Here is a 22,683-nt window from a genome sequence, read left to right as displayed (position 1 = left end):
TTGTTGGACAGTGTTTTGAGTGCATATGTGTAGCTGTGGTACATGACTACATGAGAGGGTTTTTGGATAGTTTTTGTGGGGTTGTTTGTATGAAGTTGTAGACTACATCTTCCAGAGATGTGTGTATTAAGTTAATCTGACACCTTCTCGCCTTTTCTCCAAGGAGCTCAGGTGCTCCCCAAACTGTGAAATCGTATTTCTTATGTGCAGAGGCCCATGAGTCTGGCAGTGAGTATTTTATGTGTGAATGGGTGTGTTTGAATAGTAGCGCTTATTGATAGGAGTCCAGTGCCTAGTGGAGTGAGTAGTACACAGAGCTAGGTCCCAGTGTGCACGTGTTTAAATGTGAGCCCTCAGTAAGACACTAGAGCCTTAGCTTTATTCTCTAGTTCCTATGACCTCTCCCCACGAAGCCTTCTGAAGAAACTAGATGAACCATCCTTCTAATTTGATGGAAGGGAAATTTGAGCCATGGAGAGGTTATACCACTGGTTAATGGTCTCTGTGGCTGAATTGGGCCCGAGTCTATGAAAATCACCCAGAAACAACTTGGTCAATTCATTCTCTGAAAGCGTTATTGGCCAGAGGTTTTTGGTTGAACCGAATAAGGTGTGTGCTTCCCAATGTGGGTGGTGTGGTTGTGTGTCTTGAGATGTGTTTGAGTAGCTGCGTGTGAGAGGGATGGTTGTATGTATCAGATGAGTGTGCTGGATAAGATTCAGATGAATGTTTGTGTCAGTGTTGTTGCTGAGAGAGATGGCTTGTGTGTTTCTGATCCATTTTGCATGTTTGTGTGCGTGTGTGATTCATGTAAGAAAAAGGAAAAGGAAGCCAGGCACAGTGGCTCATGCCTGTAATCCTAATAGCTAGGAGGTGGAGATCAGGAAGATCAAGGTTTCAGGCCAGCTTGAGCAAAAAGACCCCATCTCAACCAATGGCTGAGCAAGGTGGTTTGCACCTGTCATCCCAGCTGTGTGGGAAGTACAAATAGAAGGATCGTGATCCAGGCTGACCTGGGTATGCAGCGAGATCCTATCTCAAAAATAATAAGCACAGTAAGGACTGGAGGCATGGCTCAGATGGTAGAGCACCTAACAAACCCCAGGCCCTGAGTTCAAACCCCAGTACTGCCAAAAAGAAAAAAAAAGGAAAGGGAGCTATTAGGTGGATGTCAGACAACTGGCAGAAGCTTGTGTGGATATGGTGTGTGCATGTCTCTTGTGTGATCTGTTGAGGGAGTGGGACTTTGTGACAAAAGGGCAAGATGTCTTCCTTCATCTCTGCACCTAATATAGTACCAGGTGCTTCGTGGGTGTTTGATAAAGATTTGTGGAGTGAATGAAGAGATAATAATAAAAATTTGAGAGAAAAAGGCTTGAGGTAAGGCCCTATGTATACATGAATATATGCACGTGTATGTTTTCAGATATATGTTGTGGGTGGCTGGGGGACTGTAGAAGACACTAGTTGCATCAGGAGATGACAGACAAAGCAACAACCCTACTGATTTCCCTCCTTCTTCTCCCCCCTTTAACCACAGTTCTTCTATTTATGTTTGTTCTTTATTTCCTAGTCTGCTTTTGTAATACCCTGTGCTCATTCACTTCTTCTAGTACGTTCTTCTTATTTATTTATTTTTTGCTGTACTGGGATTTGAACTCAAAGCCTCACACTTGCTAGGCAGGTGCTCTAGCACTTGAGCCACACCTCCAGCTCCTTGTAGTAATTCTTATCTAGCCAAGGGGGAAAGGCATGGTCCTACTGTTGGTTATTGGGGTGGAGGCAGGAAGACTTTGAGGGGAGCAGGTCTGATTCCTGATCTCTGAGCAGCTCCTGGGACCAGAGTCCTCAGACTTCTTTGAAAATTATAGTCACCTCACTATAATCTGCTTTGAGTGTTTTCCAACTTTTTCTGAAATTGAGGACATTTTCAAAAGTCAGTAATTCACAGTACCCCTTCCAAATAGTAGCTATTATTTTTATATCTGTTTATTGGGAAAACAAGTGACTGAAAGTGCCCATGAATTCAGAAAAGCTTTTAGATGACTTTGACGTTATATTTGCCACCGTAGTTAATAAAATATACATTAGAAAAATAGTTTTAGCTTTGTATGCAAGATATACCAATATGCTTAGATACTTGGTGTACATAAGGATTTGCGGATCTTTTGGAAACTCCCGTCTTCCCCTAGGTCTGGGCTTATGCATTGACTGAGAACCTCCATGCCAGGAAATCTGCTTGCTTTCTTTTGGGGGGATTTCTGGCCACATGTAAGTATAGACAGAGCTAGGTGTAAGTGGCTAAGAGTGTGTCTGTATAACTGCTGCTGATTGTCTGCCAAACCTGGAATTAGACTGGGATTTTGCGATGACTCGCATGTCTGTGCTTCCTCGTGTCACCTGAGTGTGATGAAGTTATTGAACTGGGGTGTGCAGGTGCGTGTGTGAGAGACCTGGGTGGAGTGAAAGCACAAATACATTTGGCTGATCAGAAGGTGTATACTTGCTTAGGAGGAAATAGGAGACTAGTGGGAATGTGTGTGCTGCAGGTCACGGATCCTATCTTGACAATACCCCACACAGAAAAGAGCTGGTGGAATGGCTCAAGTGGTAGAGCCTCTGCCTAGCAAGTGTGAGGCCATGAGTTCAAACCCCAGTACTGCCAAAGAAATAAAGAGTGAGATTCTATATCCAGACTGCCTGACCAGTGACCACCCACTTATAGAACTGTTATGAGATTTAAGTTATGTCATGTAAACTACGTTAAACTATCCCTGACATGTAGAAAGTGCTCAGTAGATATGGTGAATAATTAATATCAGATTCTGTGTTTAAGACATACATCATGCCTGTAATCCCAGTACTCAGGAGGATCTAGGGTTCGAGGTTAGCTTGGGCTACATAACAAGACCCTTTTTTAAAAAAAACAAAGAGAGAACAAATTAATTTTGTTTAGACTTGGGTCCCATCCCCAAGGTCTCTCTCTCTCTCTGTTAAATATATATCCATATATATTTTTTAAAAATCCTCCCCCAAATCCAAAATATTTCAGATAGTGCCAAGCATTTCAGATAAGGATACCCAACCTGAAATAACAATAAACAAACAAATAAAACTCCCCAAACAACGCAATAGAGTGTGTACATGCCTAGAAGTACAGTAAGAAGTGTAGCTTAGTGATTACACTGCAGCTTATTGTGGCTCAGATCTGGGTTTAAGCCTCTCTTCTCTACTCACTAGTGAGATACCCAGTACCTAACCTTTGGCCTCGCTTTTCTTCATCTCTAAAGTGGGATGAGCTGCTCCTCACACAAGCTTGTGATCTGAGTGTCTGGAACACTCAGTTATTTACTCAGTGGTGAGTAAATAACAGTTCTACACAAAGTACTGTCAGGGTCTCAAGGAAGGGGAGGGCTTACAAGTTGAGGAGATTGGTAAAGGATTTATGAAAGGCATGCTATTTCCTTTAATATTACTTAGCAAGCTTGGCTTTGGGAGGTAAGTCCGGGTAAAGGAACTAGTACAAGCTGGTTGCTACTGGTTCATGCCTATAATCCTAGCTGCTTGGGAGGCTGAGATCGGGAGAAGCTCGGTTTGAGACCAGCTGGGTCAAATAGATCGTGAGACCCCATCTCCAAAATAACCAAGGTGAAATGGACCAGAGGTGTGGCTCAAGTGATAGAGCTCCTGCTTTGCAAGTGCAAAGCCTGGAGTTCAAGTTCAAACTTCAGTCCTACCAAAAAATAACAATAATAATAATTAAAAAAAGGAACTAATACAAACAATGGCAATTGGAGGCAATGCATATCCTCTCTGTAGAAGGACACCAAGGAGTAGAGGGAAAAGAGAATCTGCAGCAGGAGAAGCAGGTTGAGGCCAGGCCTTCAAGATTTGGCTTAAGTCATTCAACTAACACTCAGTGGACGCTGACTGATGAGTGGAGCCATGAAAGAGGTGTATGGTGAAGGCAAGAGCTCTATGTACAAAGTGGAAGTGAAGTGGAGAGGGATTACAGAGGGCAGTTAGATGGTGGGGAAATCACTGGGAGATAGTTTGGGCAAGGGATTTTTGAGGACCTGGACCTTGGTTGTCTTGAAGAGTGACCAAGAAAGGTGGTGGCAGTTGTGGTGGCCATCTTGGCAGCTGCAATGGTAGAGAGTCTTGCTGAGACCAAAGCTGCTGCAAGAGAGACTGCCTTTTGGATGTTGGGAGGCGGGGGAGGAGTCAAAGAATGTGAGGTTTTAGATGGTGGAGGGGTGACAGGGAAGGGGGAATTCAGGAAGGGAACAGGATTGGGACAAGATCATGCATGTGTTGAGTTGCCAGTTGGACAGAGATGTCCAGGTGTTTGGAAACATGAGACCGGGGCTCTGAGTTGAAGGTGGGACTGCAGATGGAGCCCTGGGCTCCACACATGTGGAGAGAGAGTATTTGAGGTCTGGGATCTTACGGAATGGCCACAGAGAAGGTGCGGAGAATTGAGCACAAGACCCCAGAAGAGCATAGGTCTGGGGGAATTGGGAGAGGAACAGCTTCAGAAAGAGCAAAGGAGCTGTTGGAACCCAGAGAACCGGAAAGAGGGTCAAGGGAGGAGAGAGGGGACTTGCAGCCAGTGGGCTTTTGCTGGGTGCCTTGGGTGTCTTATATCATTGAATGCTCCTGATCCCTGCGTGAGGGTGACTGTCAGAGTGAGTCTCAGAGATAGAGGAGCTGGATCTGAGCCTGGAGCTGACCCGAGGGCCTCTTGCTCCTTACCTGTCTTCATGCTGCCTTCAAAGAGAATCATCCTGCCTGTTGATCGTCTGAGTTTGGTTATTGAGGCTACTTAGGGTAAAGATTCATCAGAAACCAGTAACCACCTCAGTCCCCAGGGCCACAGCTTCTCCCCTAAGCCAGGTGTGCTGAGGGTGTTCCCGTGTTTGCAAGTCAGCTGTACCAGCCCAGAGAGGGGCACTGGGGACAGAGTAGGAACATCACAGTCTTCTGAGCCCTGTGGGAGGAACTCACTCAGGAGAGCGGGGGACTTTCCCAGTGAAACACAAAACCCACCAACATAGAGAACATTTCAGTGTGAACCTTAAAAATATGTCACAGCCCTCTCTGCCTCCCTAATCGTAATACCTGGCACGTTATTTGCCTTCTCCCCAGTGACTCGGGAGGTCAGGAGTCCCCTCATGTATTACACCAGACTGACATAGTGGTTCCTTCACTGAGATTTTTCCCTGCTTTGGAATGATGCCTGACTATTGTGCTTTTGAGTTCTTATGTCAGCTGTTTCTCATTTTTCCATCTTTGCCCTGAGGAAGAGTTGTCAGGTAGAAACTGAAACTGTCCTCCTCCCCCCCAATCTCTGTTGGTGCTTGAGAACTTGAAAACCAAGCATTAGAACCAGGTGTCATTAACTGCAAGTGGACTTGATTCTGGCTGCTTAGAACTTTCTCCCCCTTTCATTTTGGTCTTTGTCATTGTCCTTAATAAATGAATTGGTTGGAGTCCTGAGCTTGAGTCAGGCAAGATTTTACCATCTCTGTCCTCTGATGGAGCAATGAGGACCTTGTGTGTGAAGGTTGAGGAAATGAGGTCATGTATGAGGAGTCACCCTGCCAGCCACAACATCCAGTACCTGTGGTTCTAACACTTCCTGTGGGTGGAAGAGGCTTGAGGGATGGGGTGGATTTCTTTAGGGAGCACTGCAGAGATCAGCTTCCAAGGAAACGTGGCAGAATGGACTGCCAGCTCTGAGGCCTGGCTTTGTGACTTGCTAGCTGTGTGAACTTGGAAAATTTACTGACTCATGTTGTTCTTCAGTGTCTCGTTATAAAATGAACCTAATAATGGTGTAAGGACCAAGTGATGGACTATATGGAAATCCTTTACTATGCCACCAGGCACTATTCTAAGTGGTCAATAAATGATATTGTTAACCCCAGTGGTCAGGGGAGGCTTCAGGAGGAGGTGGGGCTTGGCCAGCCTTGAAGGATGACTGAGTGAGAGTTACTGGCTTTCAACCACAAGTATTGGGGTGTGAGTTGAGCCGTGTACAGGGCTTGGTGAGGAGACTAGGCTGTTTGTATTCTGTGGGAGATAAATTAGAACTACAGATTAGAGTTCTAGAATCTTCTAACAGTCTTGACCTTCAGGCCAAGAATGTAACCCACTGGAAGTTTTAAAGCTAGACAGATTTGAGTTCAAATTTGCCCCTTACCAGCAGTGTGACCTTGGACGAGTTACTTCCACTTGGAGGCTTGGTTTCTTCATCTTTAAGAGAGAGTAGTAGTAATTTGCACTTATGTGTTAGTAGTGGTAAGTAGAAGAAACAGTGCACGTCAGAGCCAGGTATACTTAAGTGCTCAGTACATGACAAGAGTTATTTTATTATTCACTCAACAAACACAGGAATGCCTTTTTCTTAGCCAGGAACCGTGCAAGTAGCTGGAGATAGAGATGAATGAGACATTGCTTCACTCTTGGATATTTTTATAGTCTAGTCAGGAAGCAGACATGAAAACACAATTACAATATACCTTCGATTAGTGCAAAAGTAATAGAACGTACATGTCTAGAGTTGGCACAAAAGAGGGTGATTGGCTGCTCTCTTGTCTTTCGAACACATGGAGGTGTATTAACCTGGGTGTTAGAGGAAGCATCAACTTTCCCAGGCAGCCGTGTGTGGCGGGGGAAGAGGGGTCCCAGCTCAGGGAGTAGCATGTGCAGAAGCGTGGCCTTTTAGGGAAACAGGAAGAAGCTGAGTGTGGCTATTGGAGGAAAGGAGACTGGAGGAAGGGACTGTCAGGCTTCAAAGGGGCTTTCCTGACAAGGTTGGATCTTTCTGGGTAAAACCCAGTGAGAACCATGGGACATCTTAGCAGGTGGTGACACGGTTGGACCCCTTTGGTGGGTGTGTGGGGCATGAGCTGCAGGATGAAAAGACTCACTTGGAGGGGCTTCTAAGAGGCTCCCAGGAGAAGAACAGATGAGGGGGCTATGCTAGTGGGGATGGAGGATTTTAGAAGGTAGAACCCATAGGTCTTGGCGATTGGTCTGGAAAAAGAGTGGGGTTGCTTTCTGGGTGCCTACACTGGTCAGAGCACACAGGCAGGAGGAGAGCTTGGTCATGCTGAGGGTGACAAGGCTGAGACACAGGGTGAACACAGGTGGGTACAGGGGCTGAGAGCACAGAGAGAGAGGTTTAAGCAGAGCCACTAAAATGTTCTGAGCCTGTGTGGTGATCACAGCAGAATTTAGTGAGTGTATGAGGTCCTGTGCTGAGAGAGCTGGGTGGAGCTGGGCAGGAGACCGCACAGGAGGGAGATGTTGCAGAAAACCTGGCCTGAGGCTGAGGAGGTAGCCGTGCTGACCCAGGATGGCAGTGGAGAAGGGCAGAGGTGATGGCAGCCGAGAATGACCCCGGGTGGGTCTTGATTCTCCCCTTCTGTACAGAGGATGTAGATCCACACTGCTGAGCTCATTAGAAGTGCAGCGGGGCTGACGTGCAATGTGACATGTGAGGGTCAGTAGGGTGCTTGGCGCGTGCTTAAGGGCATCTCTGGAGCTTGGTAGTGTGGGGCACATAGTGAGAGATCACAAAGTGTTGGCTGGAAGCAGGGCCTTTGCTAAACATAGGAAATAAGTGCTTGTTCCAGGTAAGGGAAATTGCCTCAGTGGTAGACTTCAGATTACAGAGCTGTCCAAGCAATTGTGGAGCGTGGGAATTTTGGACTGTCACTCAGGGAAGAGACCAGGACTGTAAACACAGGTTTGGGAATCCTTATGCCACCAAAGTGAACTATTGCCACGGAGAGCTGGGGGCAGGACACCAAGCCTGGAGGGACTTGGGATGGCAGTTGATGGGCACAGGAGAGCCAGCAGAGAGCAAAGAGCAGCCAGGGAAGAGAGTTACATAGGACTGCAGGTGTCACCTCTCAGAAGTCAAGCACACACCAGGCTTGCTGGCTTCACCTTGCTGAGCACAGCACAACGCACGTTTCTGGCAGGTGGAAATACTTTTTGAAATATCTGCCATGTGGGATAATCTAGAAATCTCTGTGACTCCTTGTTTGCAAGGTGCTGGCGAGTTGATCATGCTGACTAACCAGGGCCTTAGAATGCCAGGACTAAAGAGTCCCCACTGAGCAGTCCTCAAAGGGCCCAGGCGTTTTCCTGAGGGCCCCCTTAACTAGTCAGCAGCCCCCACCCCACAATGTGATGTGATTCAGTATATTTACATGTAGCTTTGGGAGATACAGCCGCCAGGTGAAAGAGAGGGTTCTTGCAGTATAGTTGCCCCCCACCTCACAGCCAACGAGCAAATAACACAAAGTGGGCTTGGCGGTGGGAGGAGACTGCACGTGTGTGAATTTGTGGGTATCTGCGTGTATCCTCAGGCCTGCACACATGTGTGTCTTTCTCCAGGAGCCCCTTGGTCCTCTTAAAAAGCAGGCTAGAGTATAGCCTGCTTGAGGAGTTGTAGCTTAAAGGAACTTTTCCTCTCTCCCTCCCACCTTTTCTCTTTACCCATTTGGGGCAACCCAAGGCCAGGCCCAGGCAAACCCCTGATAGCTGATGCTGATGGCCCATGGGTATGACATGATCTGCGTGTGGGCCCAGGGTGGCCCTCTGAATTTGACCCCCTCCTACTGCTGAAGTGGTTATCCAGCATGGAGGCTCTTTGCTTCACCCAGCTGTTAAGAAGACATTTTTCCTAATCATAGGACCTAAACCCGAAGGAATTTCAGAAACTGTCTAATCCACCCTATCAACTTTGTTGGAGGGGCTCAGAGAGGTTGAGTGACTGGGATGGAAGTCACAGGGCAGTTTGGGGCAGAACTGTGTTTTCTTTTTCTTTCTCTGTCTGTGGTGTTGGGGTGGAACTCAGGGACTCACACATGCTGGAGAGCTGTGTTTTTTGACTTTGCTTGTAGATGCTTTTTCTCCCCTGGGTGGGTAAGGGGCTGTGTATGGGAGGGGGTTGTTGTAAAGAGCAGGTGTGAATTGTGTGAGAGTTGTAAAAGTCACTGGATAGTTCAGTGCCTATGTGTGTCAGTGTGTCACTGAGCGTGAGTGTGTCTCAGGCAAGCCCAGTGAGACAGTTTCTGGTCTGAGCATGTCCCCATCTGTCTCTGAGACACGGTGGAATGCAAAGGAAGAAGGAGCTGCCTTGGGGAGTCTGGAAGCCTGGCTGCTGCTAGTGGCCCTGCCTCCATTCTCTGTGTGACCTTGACTGCCCTGGACCTCAGCTCCTGCAGTGTAACCGGAGAGTTGGGTGTGATGCTTATGGAGGGCTCTTGCAGCCCTCCTGGGCTGGCTGAGGTCCTGATGCAGGAAACAGCATGGCTACTGCCTCATCCACGGCAGAGCTGTTCCCTAAGATTTGGACCTTCCAAGTCTGGTGATTCATGTCAAGACCTGGGTGGGGTGGGGGATCTGGGGCCCCTCAATCCCCTTAGAGCAACTGTCTATGGTACCCTTGCTAACAGCTCTTCTTTCTCTTCTCTCCCTGCTTCCCCCTTCTCTGAACCTTGCTGGCTGTAGAGGAGCACCCCATGGAAGGTGAGTGAAGCCTCTTGGTCACTGGGGTGGTGCATCTGTTGCCATGAGGGTCCCATGTCAGGGGGTGTCCCTCCCTGCTCAAGTTTTGGGCCCTCCCAAGGAAGGATGTCTGGGGTCTTCTCTGCTGCCTCTGGCCCACCTTGTTCCCCACCCCAACTCTTTGTTGATTTGGTGGAGGGAGCTGCCAGTCTACTTCCCCTTGTCCATGTCCCCCACTCTGCCCACTGGCTTTTCTTCTTCCTTACCGGGGAGAGACAGGGAGTGGGGGTGGAGGGATGTAGCTGTCAGCATCGGAAGTGCCCAGAAATGAGTGGGTAGCTGCCGTTTTGCCCAGCCCAGCTTAGGAAGCACTGAAGGACCATGCTGCCGGGGGTGGGGTTGGCAGGGCCAGCTGGTGCCCGGGGAAGCCTGTGCTGGGGAGAATCCACACCTCTGCTGTGGGGCTCAGGCAGGCCTGAGAGTGAGGAGAGGCGGCACAGAGTGTAGGCAAAGTGGGGACCTGTCCCCTGTCCCTGGGCCAAGGCATATGGGCAGGAGTAATTCCTCTGTTCTGCCAAATATTACCCATGGCTGGCCACAGCAGGTGGCCTCTTCCTTCAGCCATTCCCAGGGCAAGTGTGGGAATGTGCCCCTCTCTGGGCCTGTGTCCATTCTGTCCTCACTTTCTGTTCTGGTTGCCCTCTTTCTCTCTCTCTCTCTCTCTGGTTTTTGTCTTTACCTTTCTTTCTCCTGGGCTATGTCCCTGGATCTCTCTCTAGGCCTGTCCTTCCCCAGACTGTCTGGATTTCTGTCATTCTCCGAACCTTTCCCTTTCCCTTTGGTTTTTGCCTCTATTGCTTTCCTTCTCTGGGGTAGACTAAGATCAGGGAGAGGGAAGCCTGTGTTATGTGGTCTACATGTGAAGGCTGAGCTGCAGGTGAGCTCACAGGGCCATCACAGGGACAGCACAAGATGAGCGTGAAGCAAGGCCCCTTCCCAGTCACCACCCTGCTCACAGTCTCCTGGCCTCGGAAGGCAGCAGTAGAGGGAACTCTCTGAGATCCCTGGGCCTGGCTCTGCTGGGAGGGGCAGAGGGAGCACCAAAGCTGTGGGAAAGTCTTCAGAAAGGCAGGCTCACCAGAAGGCTCTTAGCCTGGGTGAGTGGAACCCATTTTTCCTGTGGCATCCATGATTTGGCTTGTCTTTCTCTAAATGTGTCTTCTTCTTGGGGTTCCTTAGATCCCCTGGTCCCAGCAGATATGTGTGTGCATGTGTGTGTGTGTGTGTGTGTGTGTGAGAGAGAGAGAGAGAGAGAGAGAGAGAAGGGGGAGAGAGAGAGAGAGGAGAGAGAGAGAGAGAGAGAGAGAGAGAGAGAGAGAGAGAGAACGCATTCAAACAGCTCTGCTGGGTTGATGCCGATGTGCTTCCGTGTGCCGGTGCACGTCTGTGGATGTATGACTGTGTGTGTGTATGGAGCACGGCTTTGTGACTGTGTGTGGGTGTGCTGCACACCCATACGTTGTGTCTTCTGTGATTTGCCCCCCTTTTTGTGCCTTTGAGGAGTGTCTAAGGTTTTGTGTGCCTACATCTATGTTTGCATCTCTCTGTGTCAGTGTTTACCTCTGTGTGTGTGTGAGAGAGAGGGAGAGAAAGAGTCTGTGTGTCTAGGTGGACGCAGCCTTCTGAGGGCTGGAGATAAGATTTAGTGCTGATGTGACTTTTACTTGCTCTTGATGTCATGTCTTCTTGGAACAAAGGGAGAGATGGAGGGAGGAAGAGAGAGAGAGAGAAGAAAGGGGAAGGAGAGAGGCTTAGGGGGAAGGTAGGAGGGAGCAGAGAAACAGGGAGAGGGGTGAAGGACTCAAGGGAGGAAGGAATAGGGAGGGAAAGGCCAGACCAAGAGAAGAGAAGAAAGGCAGGAGGGCTGCAGAGAAGTGGTCTGGAGGAGGGAGAGGGAAGGAAACAATAGATAGGGACAGGAAAGGAAGTGGGGCTTTAGGGACATCAGGCAAGGGATTTGTGGATGACACCTAGCTATTTCTTTGGGGTGGCCTGATGATCTGCTGCTTAGCTGTGCTACTGCATGTGGCCACATGGCAGTGGTGGTGCAGGCGTATAAGGGAGGCTGTGTGCCTGTGTGCACCCAGGAGTGCCATCCCTCTGTATGTCTCTGTGCCATGTCTGTGTGTCTGTGTGCTTGTCTCTTAATCTTGCCCTGTAGCCATCTTTCTCCTTTCCATGGCTGTTCTCTCTGGGGTTTGGGTAGAAGAATGGGGGTGGGACTGAAAATAGGGAGGTGATTTCAGTGGTGGTTTACCAGGGTACCCTGGGGGATTCCACCCTGGCATTGCAGTCCTCTTTCAGGTCCTCTGTGCCTCCCCTTCTCTTCCATCCCTCCACACTGGGACACTGTGCCTAAGGCCTAGCTCTCTTTAGGACTCCAGGCATCCTGCTCTTCAGCCCCTGCTCTCTGAGTGCCTCCTCTTCCTTCCTAGTCTCTTGTAGCAGGGAGAGAAGACCCAGAAGCAGCCAGATAGAGTGCTCTAGGAAGGACCCTTGGCAGTGCCATCCATCACTGCCAGCCTCTTCAGGGATGGGAGGAGGGGCTGATGCCACAGGTAGATGTGGGCAGAAAGCACCCCAGTGGGGCTGGGGCCAGGAGAAGGCATAGACTGCAGATCAGGATGGGGGAGATAGGCTTTTGGAGGCACTGGCCAGCTGGGGCTGAGCCAGGGGTAAGACAGGAAGGGAACTGGCCTCTCCTCACCAAGATGGCTGGTGCTGTCACGCCTGAGGGAGCTGAGCAGCTGGTTGCCGTGGTGACAGAAGGAGAGTGCGGCATGCTAATGAGGCTGGCGGGGAGCTGGGCAGCGGAAGGGTCTTCCAAGGGAAAGGCCTGTGAGGTGAGGGACAGGGACAGGGTGGAGGATAGATTTATGGGGCCTCTGGCTCCTGAGCTAGGAATGGCAGAGGCCTGGATTTCCAAGAGTGGGCTCCTAGGGTAAGGCTGCTGTTGACAGGAAGAGTGGGAGGAGGATCAGGGCTTCAGCCTGGGTCCTGAGTTTAGGAGGTTTGGAAGGTGTTGGTGGTTCCTGGGGGAAAAGCCAATGGCAGGTTAGAGGGTAATCACAGCAAGGAATAAGAAGACAGTCCAAATGCTGGGGTACCCACCTGTGTTGTGGGTAAAACCTGTGCCCTCCCAGGAGTTCTTCTGCCCCTAGGCAGCCCCCAGCAGCTGTGGGCTCCTCCCTTAGCTGCCTCAGACCTAGAGGTGGGAAAAAACAAATGTCATCCCAGACAGATGGGGAAGAAGAGGTACCCGATAGTGATGATGTGTGTATGTCTGCCCCAGGGTTTAAGCCCCACCTTACCCTTCCCAGCCTTCTTGTTGCCTTTCTTCCTGGGCTCTTGGGATCCTGGGCCTTGCTTTGCCCTAGAGACACGTGTAGCTCTTTAGCCTTGATGCTTCCATCCTGGCCCCAGTTTTCTATCCCCAAGGCCCACGTCACATTGCCACAGCAGTTGGAATGGTTTCCCAGAGCAGCAGTGCACTACATGGCTGTGTGCTCCCTACCCCTTTTGGCCAGATCCCATAGCAGGGAGGCAGGGTTAGGGAGATGAGATTTGGTGGGACTGGCTGGTTATCTCAGGGAACCCTGGAGGCTCAGCACAGCTGCCTGACCTGTGCTGTTAGCCTGTCTGGGGACTGTGCCCTGATCCAATGAGCTGGGTTCTCTTCACTCAGGCTGAGGAGGGGTGCCGGGTTAGGGCTGACAGGGCTTGCCCACGGGGCTGATGTCATCTTGGATGGAAAGCTCAGCTGCTCTTGCTTCCCATCTTGCTTTCCATCTTGCAAATTCAGCTTTCAGATCATTGCAGAGAGGTCCTGGCCAGAGAAAGGGGATCGGCAGTATCATTTAGGAACAGGGTGCTGTGACCTCTCAGGGAGCTGGGCCTCCTGCCCAAGGGTCTTGCTGGCTTCTTTGGACCTTGCTGTCCAAGAGTTCTGCCTGTGGCCTCCCAGACCTCCTTGTGGAAGAATCCGGGTCTCCAGTCTTTGATCCAGGGTTTCCCTAGACTAAATTTCCTCCTACCCACTTCCGCTCTTTAGTGGGAGTTTCCTTTTAGGCTCAGGTTCCTCAAACCCCACCATGACCTTTCCCCCTTCTCTGACAAGGTCATGGGGGTCGTGGGGATGGGTGTGTGTGTGTGAGGGGGGTTGGAGGCCCCCTTGCCCGCTCAATCCCACGCTAACAGGACACTCTCTCTCTCTCCAGGTGGCTTTGATTTTTGTGTCGTGTTTTATTTTCTCCTCCATCTGAATCGTTTTTCTCGTTGACCGTTTTTTTTTCTCTCCGCCTCCCGGAAGAAAAAAAAAAAGAAAAAAAGAAAAAGGAAAAAGCAACCCTCCCAGCCTCATGCTTCTCCTCCTTTTCCTTTTTTTTTCCGGCAAGAAGAAAAAAAAGAAACCAAAATCTCCTCTCCCCCTGCAGCGACCCCCTGCCCCATCCTCCTCTGGTTCCCCTTCACCCCCTCTGATGCCCCCTTATCTCTCTCTCTCTCTCTCTCTCTCTCTCTCTCTTCCCCTTTCCTGCCCTCTACCGTCTGTTTCCGCATCGGGCCCCTTCCCTCAGCTTCTGGGCTGGGGGCTCTCCCCCCGATGTCTGTCACAAGTTAAAAAAGGGTTTTTAAATTGTGGCAGCAAAAGCTTTTTTTCTCCCTTCTCTCTGGCTGATTTTGATGACTCGTGTTTTCTTTCCCCTTTTCTTTCTTTTCTTCTTCTTTTTTTTTCTTTCTTCCTTTCTCTCCTTCCCCTTTCCAAGGTCCGGCTCACCTGACGTTAAACAGCGAAGGTATGGTTTGAAGTTTTGGTTTGGTTTGGATTGGATTGGATTGCCCCAACCTGCGCCTGGATTTCTGTTCTTTTCCCTCTCCCTCCCCTCCTTCCACCTGTTCCTGCCTCCTTCCTTCCTTTCCTACCCTCTTCCTCTGCCATTTCTTTATTTTATCGGTGGGTGCTGGGAGGGGGTGGGGGTTGGTCCTCGTCTGTGTGCTCCCCTCCCCACTGCCCGGATTTGTTCCATCCGCCCTCATTTCACCTTGGTTTCTGACATCAAGAGATGTTTGAACTCCTGCCGCTGTCTCCAGTCACTTTTTTTTTTTTTTTTTGCATTTTCCTGATAGTGTATCTTGCTTGTTTTCTTTCTCATGGTGGTGTTTTATTTCCTTCCACTCATTCTGATCATTCTTTCTTTTCTCTGAACCCAAGTAAAAAGAGAAGGGCCTGGGCTGGAGAAAGGATTTTAGGCAGCTGAATTCCCCTTCCCCTACTGCTGGTGGGAGGAGCCTATCCCCAGTGTAGAGAGGGAAGAAATTGGGGAGTGGAGGTGTAGCATTCCTTTCTTTCCCCACTGTCCCACCATCCACCTTCACCCTGGGTTTTTTTGAATGGCTCTTAACCCTATTTGACAAATGATAATATTGAGGACCAGAGAGATGAAGTGACTTGCCAGTGAGCACACAGTCCTAATAGGTGATATGGCTCCTAGTCATTTAATTTGAGTCTCCCTTTGGCCATGTCCCTGCCACTTTTCAAAGCCCAGTGTTGGGGACAAGGCTGTAGCTCAGTGGTTAAACATTTGCCTACCATGCACGATGCCATGGGCTCAATGCTCAGTACTGAGAGTTAGATGAGGGGCCCTGGTGTTCAACAAACTTGGAGGCAGAACCTGGTTCTGACTGATCTTCTCCAGCTCTGGCCTCCCCATTCTCCCTGCACCCATCTCTATGAGCACAGGGGTGTGACCACACCCTTGGGCACTGGGCATTGCCCATTGTCGCCCTCTGTTAAGGGTCATCCCACACAGGGACGGGGGTTACTTAACTGTGCGTGAGGGACCCATGGAACCAAGGCTGGGCTGCAGAGAGTCTCGTGGAGATCTGAAGTTTGCAGTGGACTTAGGTCTGGGGTGGTAAGGGCCTGGAATTCTGGTGAGAAATGAGCGGAAGGAGCAAGCCCAAGTGGGGAGTCTGGAGGAGATGCCCTAGCTGGTCCCACATGTCCTTCTTGTCTCCCAGTGCTCAGTTCTGCTGGTGCTGGCTGTGGCTCACCTTGGTCATTCATAAAGACCCTGAAGGACCCAGAAATCCTTCCCCTTCTTCAGAAAGTTCCATAGTTCAGATGTTATTCTAGTGCTAGTTCTAGGACTTGGGACTGGAGTCAGAATAAGAGCCCAGATAGGACCACCCCCCCAAATTCTTGAGTTTCCCTCATCCTGAAGCCATCCCATGGATATGCTTGGGAGCTGGGCGCCAAGAACGCACATTCCCTGCCAGGGTAGGTGAGGCTCAAGATGACCTGGACCTGTGGGACTTTGGAGCAGAGGTGTGGGTGGCAAGGAACAGGGTGGTAGGAATAAGAACTACATCCTGAGTGAGACTTCCCGACATTCCTGGTGAGCTGTACTCAGCCAGTACATCCCTTTTTGGGCACAGTCCTTCTGTGGGCCCTGTGGAGGGATGAGGTGCCTGCAGGAATCTGGGAAGTCCCATGGTCTAACGTGATATTCAGAGCACCCACTGTGGGGACTGAAGCAGGTGTACATGGCCAGGGAGAGAACAGGCTCAGAGTAGAAGAAAGGCTCTGCTGTGTGAATTGAGGTGGCTTTTGGAGAAGTGGCGCTTACGTCAGACTTTTAAACACAAACTGATGTGTGTGAACTCTGATCCAGTGGAAGGTGTGTATAGAGGGGGAGGTAGCAGTGGCCAGGAGGGTGAGCAGGAGGAGGTTGGGAGCAGGAGCTCAAGGCCTCCCTGTCCCCAGGGCTAGTCTGTTTGCTTGCTCCTCTGTTCCTCTGCCCTGTCACCCCACCCTGGGCAAAGGGTTTGTCACCTGGCTTCTTTCTGAGAGGTCCTGCAGGCAAGTGGGTTCCAAGAGAAGCCCTCCTCACCAGTGCCTACAAGCAGCACCTTTGTTCTGGAGAGGACCCTCTTATCACCTCAAGACTGGGGCGGGACTGGCTGAGAAGCCCCCTGTGCCTGACTCCCCAATTCTGCTTCTCCAGTAGGGTCCTTACTGTTCTCCGAGGGGGGGGCCGGGAGAGGAGGAGCCGGCGATGTGCACCAGCCAACAAAAGGTCAGTGACCTCATGGTCCCCAGATAGCCCAGCCCTTACCCTGCTGAAGGCTAACTATATTTCCTGGGGGTGGGGGGAAAGCTGAGTAGATATAGTCACCTCACATCCCCACTCCAACCCTGGCCCACAGTGAGCCAGCACTCCAGTGCCACTCCCAAGGCACCACTGGTTGTCCAGGTGTGAAGGGACACAACTTCCATTTCTTTCCTAAAGCCTGGCTGTTCTGATGCCCTCCTTCCAGAACAAAGATGTTTTTCTCCATGGCAGTTGTTAGGTCCCTGACTAGAAAAGTTGCTCTGGTAGAGTGGGTAGCAGGGCAGCCCCCTAGTTAACCATCACATTCTCGATAGATGCCACGCCCAGAGGGATTCTGCTTGGGAGATGTGACATCCATAATCCACATGTATCATACGCATGACTTCCATGAGTCTTCTTGACCCATGGTTGTGAGGATCAATGCTTTCATTTTACAGATGAGGAGACTGACACTGACCACTGTCCCCAAAGCCAGCGCAGGGCGCTTCCTGTGTCTCAGGGTTCTAGGATTTCAGCTCTATTTTGTGCACAGAGGCTGCCTCTTTTTAGGGTAATCTCTTTGCTAAGACATTTACAGACCAGTTTGAGAAACTTAATGGCACTGCAGCGGGGCCAAACCCGGTCCTGTCACATCCCACCTCCATCCTTCAGCTGGTGCTCTTCTGTCTGCCTGGGTTCCCCTGTCCCTCCCCTCCTTCAGCACCTTGCTGTTTCTTTTAGCTGGCTCTTGAAAAAACAGCCAGGTTGTCCACCCTGAGCTCCCCAGGCCGGCCTGGACACTTCCCGGAGTCCCCTTTGTCTACATTTCCATTAGAGTTAGTCACACCACATTCTGTCACTTTACCTGTTTGCCACCCCCGCTGCACTAAACTCCCTGAGGACAGGGATCTGGTATTTTCACTTGTATCTCCTGGTGCTCTGCACAGCTCCTGGCACATACGTGGGTGTGAGCTGAGCACATTTATTTTAAATGAGTGAATGGTCTCTGTTCCCAGGGGGCTCATTGGCGTTCTAACAAATAACTACAATAAAGTGTGTTCCATGCAAAGTATGTGAAAAGTGCAGACTTTGTTCAGAGAAGTTAATTTATTCATTAATAAATTAGAGAGAGAGAGAGAGAGAGAGAGAGAGAGAGAGAGAGAGAGAGAGACCTTCACAGAAGTTATATCCCAATAGAAGAGTCCTTTGTTTGTGGTCTGGTTTACAGTTTTGGAAGCTGCAAGCTGCCCTCTGTCTGCTGTCTTGCTAGATACCCACAGCAACCTGTGAGGTAGGCTGAAAATTAGCCTCTTCTTCCAGAAGAGAAAGCTTGGCTTAGAACTGTTGTACCTTGGCCAAGGTCACAATGCTGGTGGCGGAGCCAGCACTAGTGCCCAGGTCCTCTTCCTCACATCACAGTTTCTCCCCAGGGAGCAGTACAAGATGTTACTAGGCAGTAAGTGCCAAATGAGCAGAACAGACAGCTGTAGTGCTCAAGAGCAGGGAGGGGCCGAGGGGGCTGGAGACCTTCCCAGAGGAGGTCTCTGAGCTGGGCCTGGAAAAGAGGCAGCTGGTGGGTCCCTCCCTTTCACAGCATTCCGAAACCCAGGACCACACTAGCTAGTCTCTGGCCACTTGTGGGGCTACAGGCTCCCTGCCTCAAGGGAGGCAAACAAACAAGTATTAGCTACTACCTGCTTCCTGCACTAGGAGCTGTAATTATTCAGGCATTGCTGGGAGTTGTAGTTCCTGGTTCCAGTGCCCGGGAGACAGGGCAGAGCGCCCCCTGGTGCTTCAGGGTTTGTGCATACCAGATCTGGTTTGTGCTCCATCTGCACTCCACATCTTGACCCCAATAGCGTCCCCCTGACCAGTCCCTTGAGGACCTGCCCCTCCTACTCCGCCTAGGTCTTCTCACCTCTCTCCACCCTCTATTTTCCTTTCTGCAGTGGCTTACCATTTTTTCCTTCTCCTCAAAGCTTTCAGGATCCCTCTGACTGCTCTGTGTCTCTTCCCATCTCTGGGCCTACCTGTTCTATAGTGGCCAAAGGGACTGGAGCCCAGTAGGTGCAGGCTACAGTGTGGCGGGCTTTGCCTCCTCTCCTGGAAGACCTGAGGTCAAACCCAGGAGTCGAGAAATGACCTCATTTCTCCACTTTGTTTTGGCAGGTGCAGTCCTGTCACAGACCTTGGCTCTCTCCTTTTTTTCTGGCTTCTTTTGTTCTGTCCCAATCACTTTTTCACGTGGCTGCCCTATTCTTTCCTTCCCTTCTGTCTGACTTTCTGTAATGATATTTTCTTTGACTGCAGTGGAAATGACAGAGTAGGAGGGGAGGCCTGGCTTCTGGGTGGGACTAACAGTACATGTGGCAAACCCAAGGTCAAACACATTCCCTTTTCTGGTCCTTGAGCCCTTGGCTCTGCCTGTGTCTGAGCAGCAGGCCTGGTTGCTATGGAAACAGTAAGGCCCAGAAAGCCTTGACTTTTGTTCCCTGGAGGTCTCTGTCCCCTTTCCTTGTTGGCTCTCTTCCCATCTCCCTTACCTGTCCCCTCAGGGCTTTCTCCTTTATCCTTATAGCGTCATGTGACCTCTTGCTTCCTCACAGCCCTGAGCTGCCACCATTTCTTCTCTGTCCTTTAGTGGTCTGTCCATCTTTCTTGCCTCCTCCCTCCCTCCACCACCCCCTTCTCCTCCTTCCCTTTCTTGTCTCCTCTGCATCCCTCACCTTTGCTTCTGGTCCCCTAAGTAGGCAGAGGGAGGGATTCACATTGTCCCGATATGGTCTATGTCCTCCCCTCCAGCTCACTGCCCTGTGGCCTCAGGACTCTGGGCCTTGCCAGCTGCAGTGAGGACTGTGCCAGGCGCTGGGGCAGCAGCTGGTGGTTTGGCACCCGGAGGTAGTAAGGGCAGAGACTGTGGGCAGCCTGCCTGGAGGGGGAGAGACAGGCTGTGTGTGCAGGAGAGGGGTTCTGCGGAATCTGTACTCAGAGTACCCCCCCACCCTGCACCCATCCACACATGGCATTGTTGCTGAGCCCTGCTCCCTCCAGGGGAGGGCGGGTGCCTCCTGGTGGCCCTGTGTGCCCGTCTGTGCATAGTGCCTGCTCTTTCCTGGGCCTTGAGAGCATCACCTGAGAACCTCTGCACTTGGATAGCTCAGTCTCTGTATAAGCACCCTTACAGTCCAGTCCTGTTTGTCCCTTGTCCACCCAGGAGGTAGGACCAGCTGTGGTGTCACCGTTTACTGGCCTGCAGATATGAGCCACTGCCTGGGTCCAGGGAATGTGGGCTGTCTTGACTCTGCATCTGGTTCTCTTCCCACTGCTTATGCTCTGGTTCATGAAGTTTAGGCTGGATCCTGACTTCCTGGTACCAGAGTAGCTCTCCCTTGTCACCCACTTGTAGAACACTAGCAGAGTCCCCAAGGCCTTTTCAGCAGTTGTTTCTGGAAGGGATCCTAGGTCTGGTGCTGTTTGCATGCACACACTCAGACACATGTCCACACATGAGAGCCAGGTCCACCCTTGTACTCTCATCCTTGCCACCAGCCTGGCACTCGTAGGTCCACACTTGGTATTGTGGGGCCCTTCAGAGGCTGTCCTTGGGTTGTAGTAGGAAGCCAGCTGGAGGTGCAGATGAGAGCTGGCATGGTCGTCACCCATGTGAACTCTGCACAGTAGCCTGCTGCTACTTGGTTTATACCCCTGCCACCTGCATTGCCTTCCATGTGTCTTATCCCTGCCCTTCCTTACCCTGCTGCTTTTGATCCTTCTCATCTGCTCAGTGCTGCACAACAGATCTACTGGCCCTGTCCCATGCGGTGAGGCCTGAAACTATCCCCAGGCACTGAAAAAGGCCATCACTGAAATAGAGGCAGGAAGGGGAGGTGGGCTGCACTCGGGAGACCCTTGGTGCCTCAGTCCTAGGGAGGAACTCCCAGGGAGAAGTCAGGTAGAGCCACTTGTTTCTCATCCACGTCCCTGTCCCTTTGTCAAGGCGGAGGCCAGTGGGTGGGTCAGTGGGAAGGAGACAGTGAGGTTTGTCCGCTCTGCCTGGCCCTGTGGCAGCTTAATTGTCAGCTGTCAGTGTGGGAGCCACTTAGCAGCCTCTTGCTTTGGAAATGGACCTGGGGAAAGCTGACTCTTGACAGCGAAAACAGCAGGGTCCAGAGAGGAGGCTGGGGCCTCAGAGCTCCTGGTAACCAGGACCAGTGGTTGGGTCGCTGAAGGTGGAGAGGGAGGTGCTGGTGTTCCCTACCCCACTCAGCCTTCTCCATTTTCCCAAACCATGGCGTCCAGGCAAGGAGGAGTTTGTGGCAACCTTCAAAGGCAATGAGTTCTTCTGCTACGACCTGTCACACAATCCCATCCAGAGCAGCACGGATGAGATCACGCTGGCCTTCCGCACCCTGCAGCGCAATGGGCTGATGCTGCACACGGGCAAGTCGGCCGACTATGTCAACCTGTCCCTCAAGTCTGGGGCTGTCTGGCTGGTGATCAACCTAGGCTCGGGTGCCTTCGAGGCCCTCGTGGAACCCGTCAATGGCAAGTTCAACGACAACGCCTGGCACGACGTCCGGGTTACCCGAAACCTGCGCCAGGTAGGGGGAGTAAGAAGGCCAGCTACATCTGGGGCAGAACACAGGTGGAGGAGAGAGGGCTGCTTGGGGTGGGAGTTAGGGGGCTGATGGCTGGGCAGCGAGGTGTGATTCTGGAGAACAATAGGGCTTGGAACTATGGAGTCCCTATGGCATGGCCTCAACCATGGCCAGGCTTCAGAGACCCCAGTGATGAAAGCCGAGATAAAAGGAGACTCCTGAGCTGCCAGTGGGCAGGAGTTTGAGGCTAGGGGAAGGGCTGGGTTCAGATGGGTGGGAGCAGCTGGGGTTTTAAGCACTGGGGTGATGGGAGGAGGGAGCCTGAATGATAAGTCTGGGTACTGTGGGGTGGAGAGTGGTCCTCTGGCCTGGTGAACCAGGGAGAGGTGTTGTGACAGTAGGTACAGGGGAAAGCCTGAGGTATATGTGGGACAGGACACAGTCTGCTGTCAGCTGGAGCTTTTCCAGGGCAGAGGCAGGGATGGAGTGAGGCAGTTGCAGGTAGTAGGTGGGGAGGAAGCCAGGACCAGGGAGCATGCTGGGCCCTGCTTCTCCTCTGGCCAGGACTTGCTCTTCCTTCCCCTTCTGAGGAGTGAGGCTCTCCCAGATGACCCTGCGTGCCTTCTGCCTCTGTCTGGCTCCTAGGCCATCCCATGCAGGTGCTCTGAGGAGACCCTTCTGGGTCAGCCCTGCATACAGAAGGGCGCCCTTCTCCACTGTGTCCTCTCAACTTCTATTCCTGGACTCCCACTGCACAGGCCCTTGTAGGAGTGTCCCTCTTCACTTTGCACACAGCCCCTGTTGGCTATTGCAGGTGAGGCTGTCTCTGGCCAGGCTTTGCTTGACAGGTGCCTCACAGCTAGTTTCCAACCCCTGAGAAGCTCTCACCACCAGCCAGGTCCAAGCTGACCCTTCTTCTCAAACAGGAGAGGCCGCTGCATCCTTGGGGCTCCTGTCTCTACCTCCTGGCTCCTTCTCTTGCTTACTCACTCGCTGGGTCCCGGTTCTCATGTATCCTCTTGGGTCCACAGTCTAGCAGCAGCAAAGCTCTTCCAGTCCCATCTCTGGAGGGCTCAGTGCAACTGGGAAAACCAAACAGGCCTGCCCACGGAGGTTCCTTTTTGCTGCTTTGTGGCATTCTCTTGCTAGTTATCTTCTTTGGACTTCCTACTTGTACTTGGGTGGTGGCTAACCTTTGGTTATCACTCTACTACGTCATCCTTTGTTGTCCTCCTCCTCCTCCTCTCCGTCCTCCTACTGGAAGACTCATCAATGGGGCTCAAGATTCTGGATGACCTCCCACTCCTCTCACCTGCTCTTTATTTCACACTGCTGAGTGATGATCTTATGGGGATTCCTCCTCATTTAATGTCACTGTCCCTTGCTGTGACAATGCCATGACTACT

The 22,683-nt window shown here is 51.2% G+C and overlaps 1 protein-coding gene across 28 annotated transcripts in view; it reads left to right on the top strand.

The window, feature by feature from the left end:
* Nrxn2 (neurexin 2) overlaps positions 1-22,683 on the top strand; it is a 105,651-nt gene that overhangs the window by 11,096 nt on the left and 71,872 nt on the right. For 23 of the 28 annotated variants that reach the window (XM_074048755.1, XM_074048727.1, XM_074048746.1 and 20 more), the window contains exons 3-6: positions 9,532-9,549; positions 14,352-14,381; positions 16,593-16,664; positions 20,979-21,280. In XM_074048755.1, the coding sequence (XP_073904856.1) occupies positions 9,532-9,549; positions 14,352-14,381; positions 16,593-16,664; positions 20,979-21,280 (422 nt within the window). The remainder of the gene's footprint in view (positions 1-9,531; positions 9,550-14,351; positions 14,382-16,592; positions 16,665-20,978; positions 21,281-22,683) is intronic. The other 5 variants (XM_074048687.1, XM_074048796.1, XM_074048712.1 and 2 more) reach the window with 4 other exon arrangements.

The sequence above is a fragment of the Castor canadensis genome, chromosome 1, assembly GCF_047511655.1.
Source record: "Castor canadensis chromosome 1, mCasCan1.hap1v2, whole genome shotgun sequence".
NCBI lineage: Eukaryota > Metazoa > Chordata > Mammalia > Rodentia > Castoridae > Castor > Castor canadensis.
Note: the sequence above shows the minus strand (reverse complement) of the source record. Positions and strands in the feature narration are given on the sequence as shown.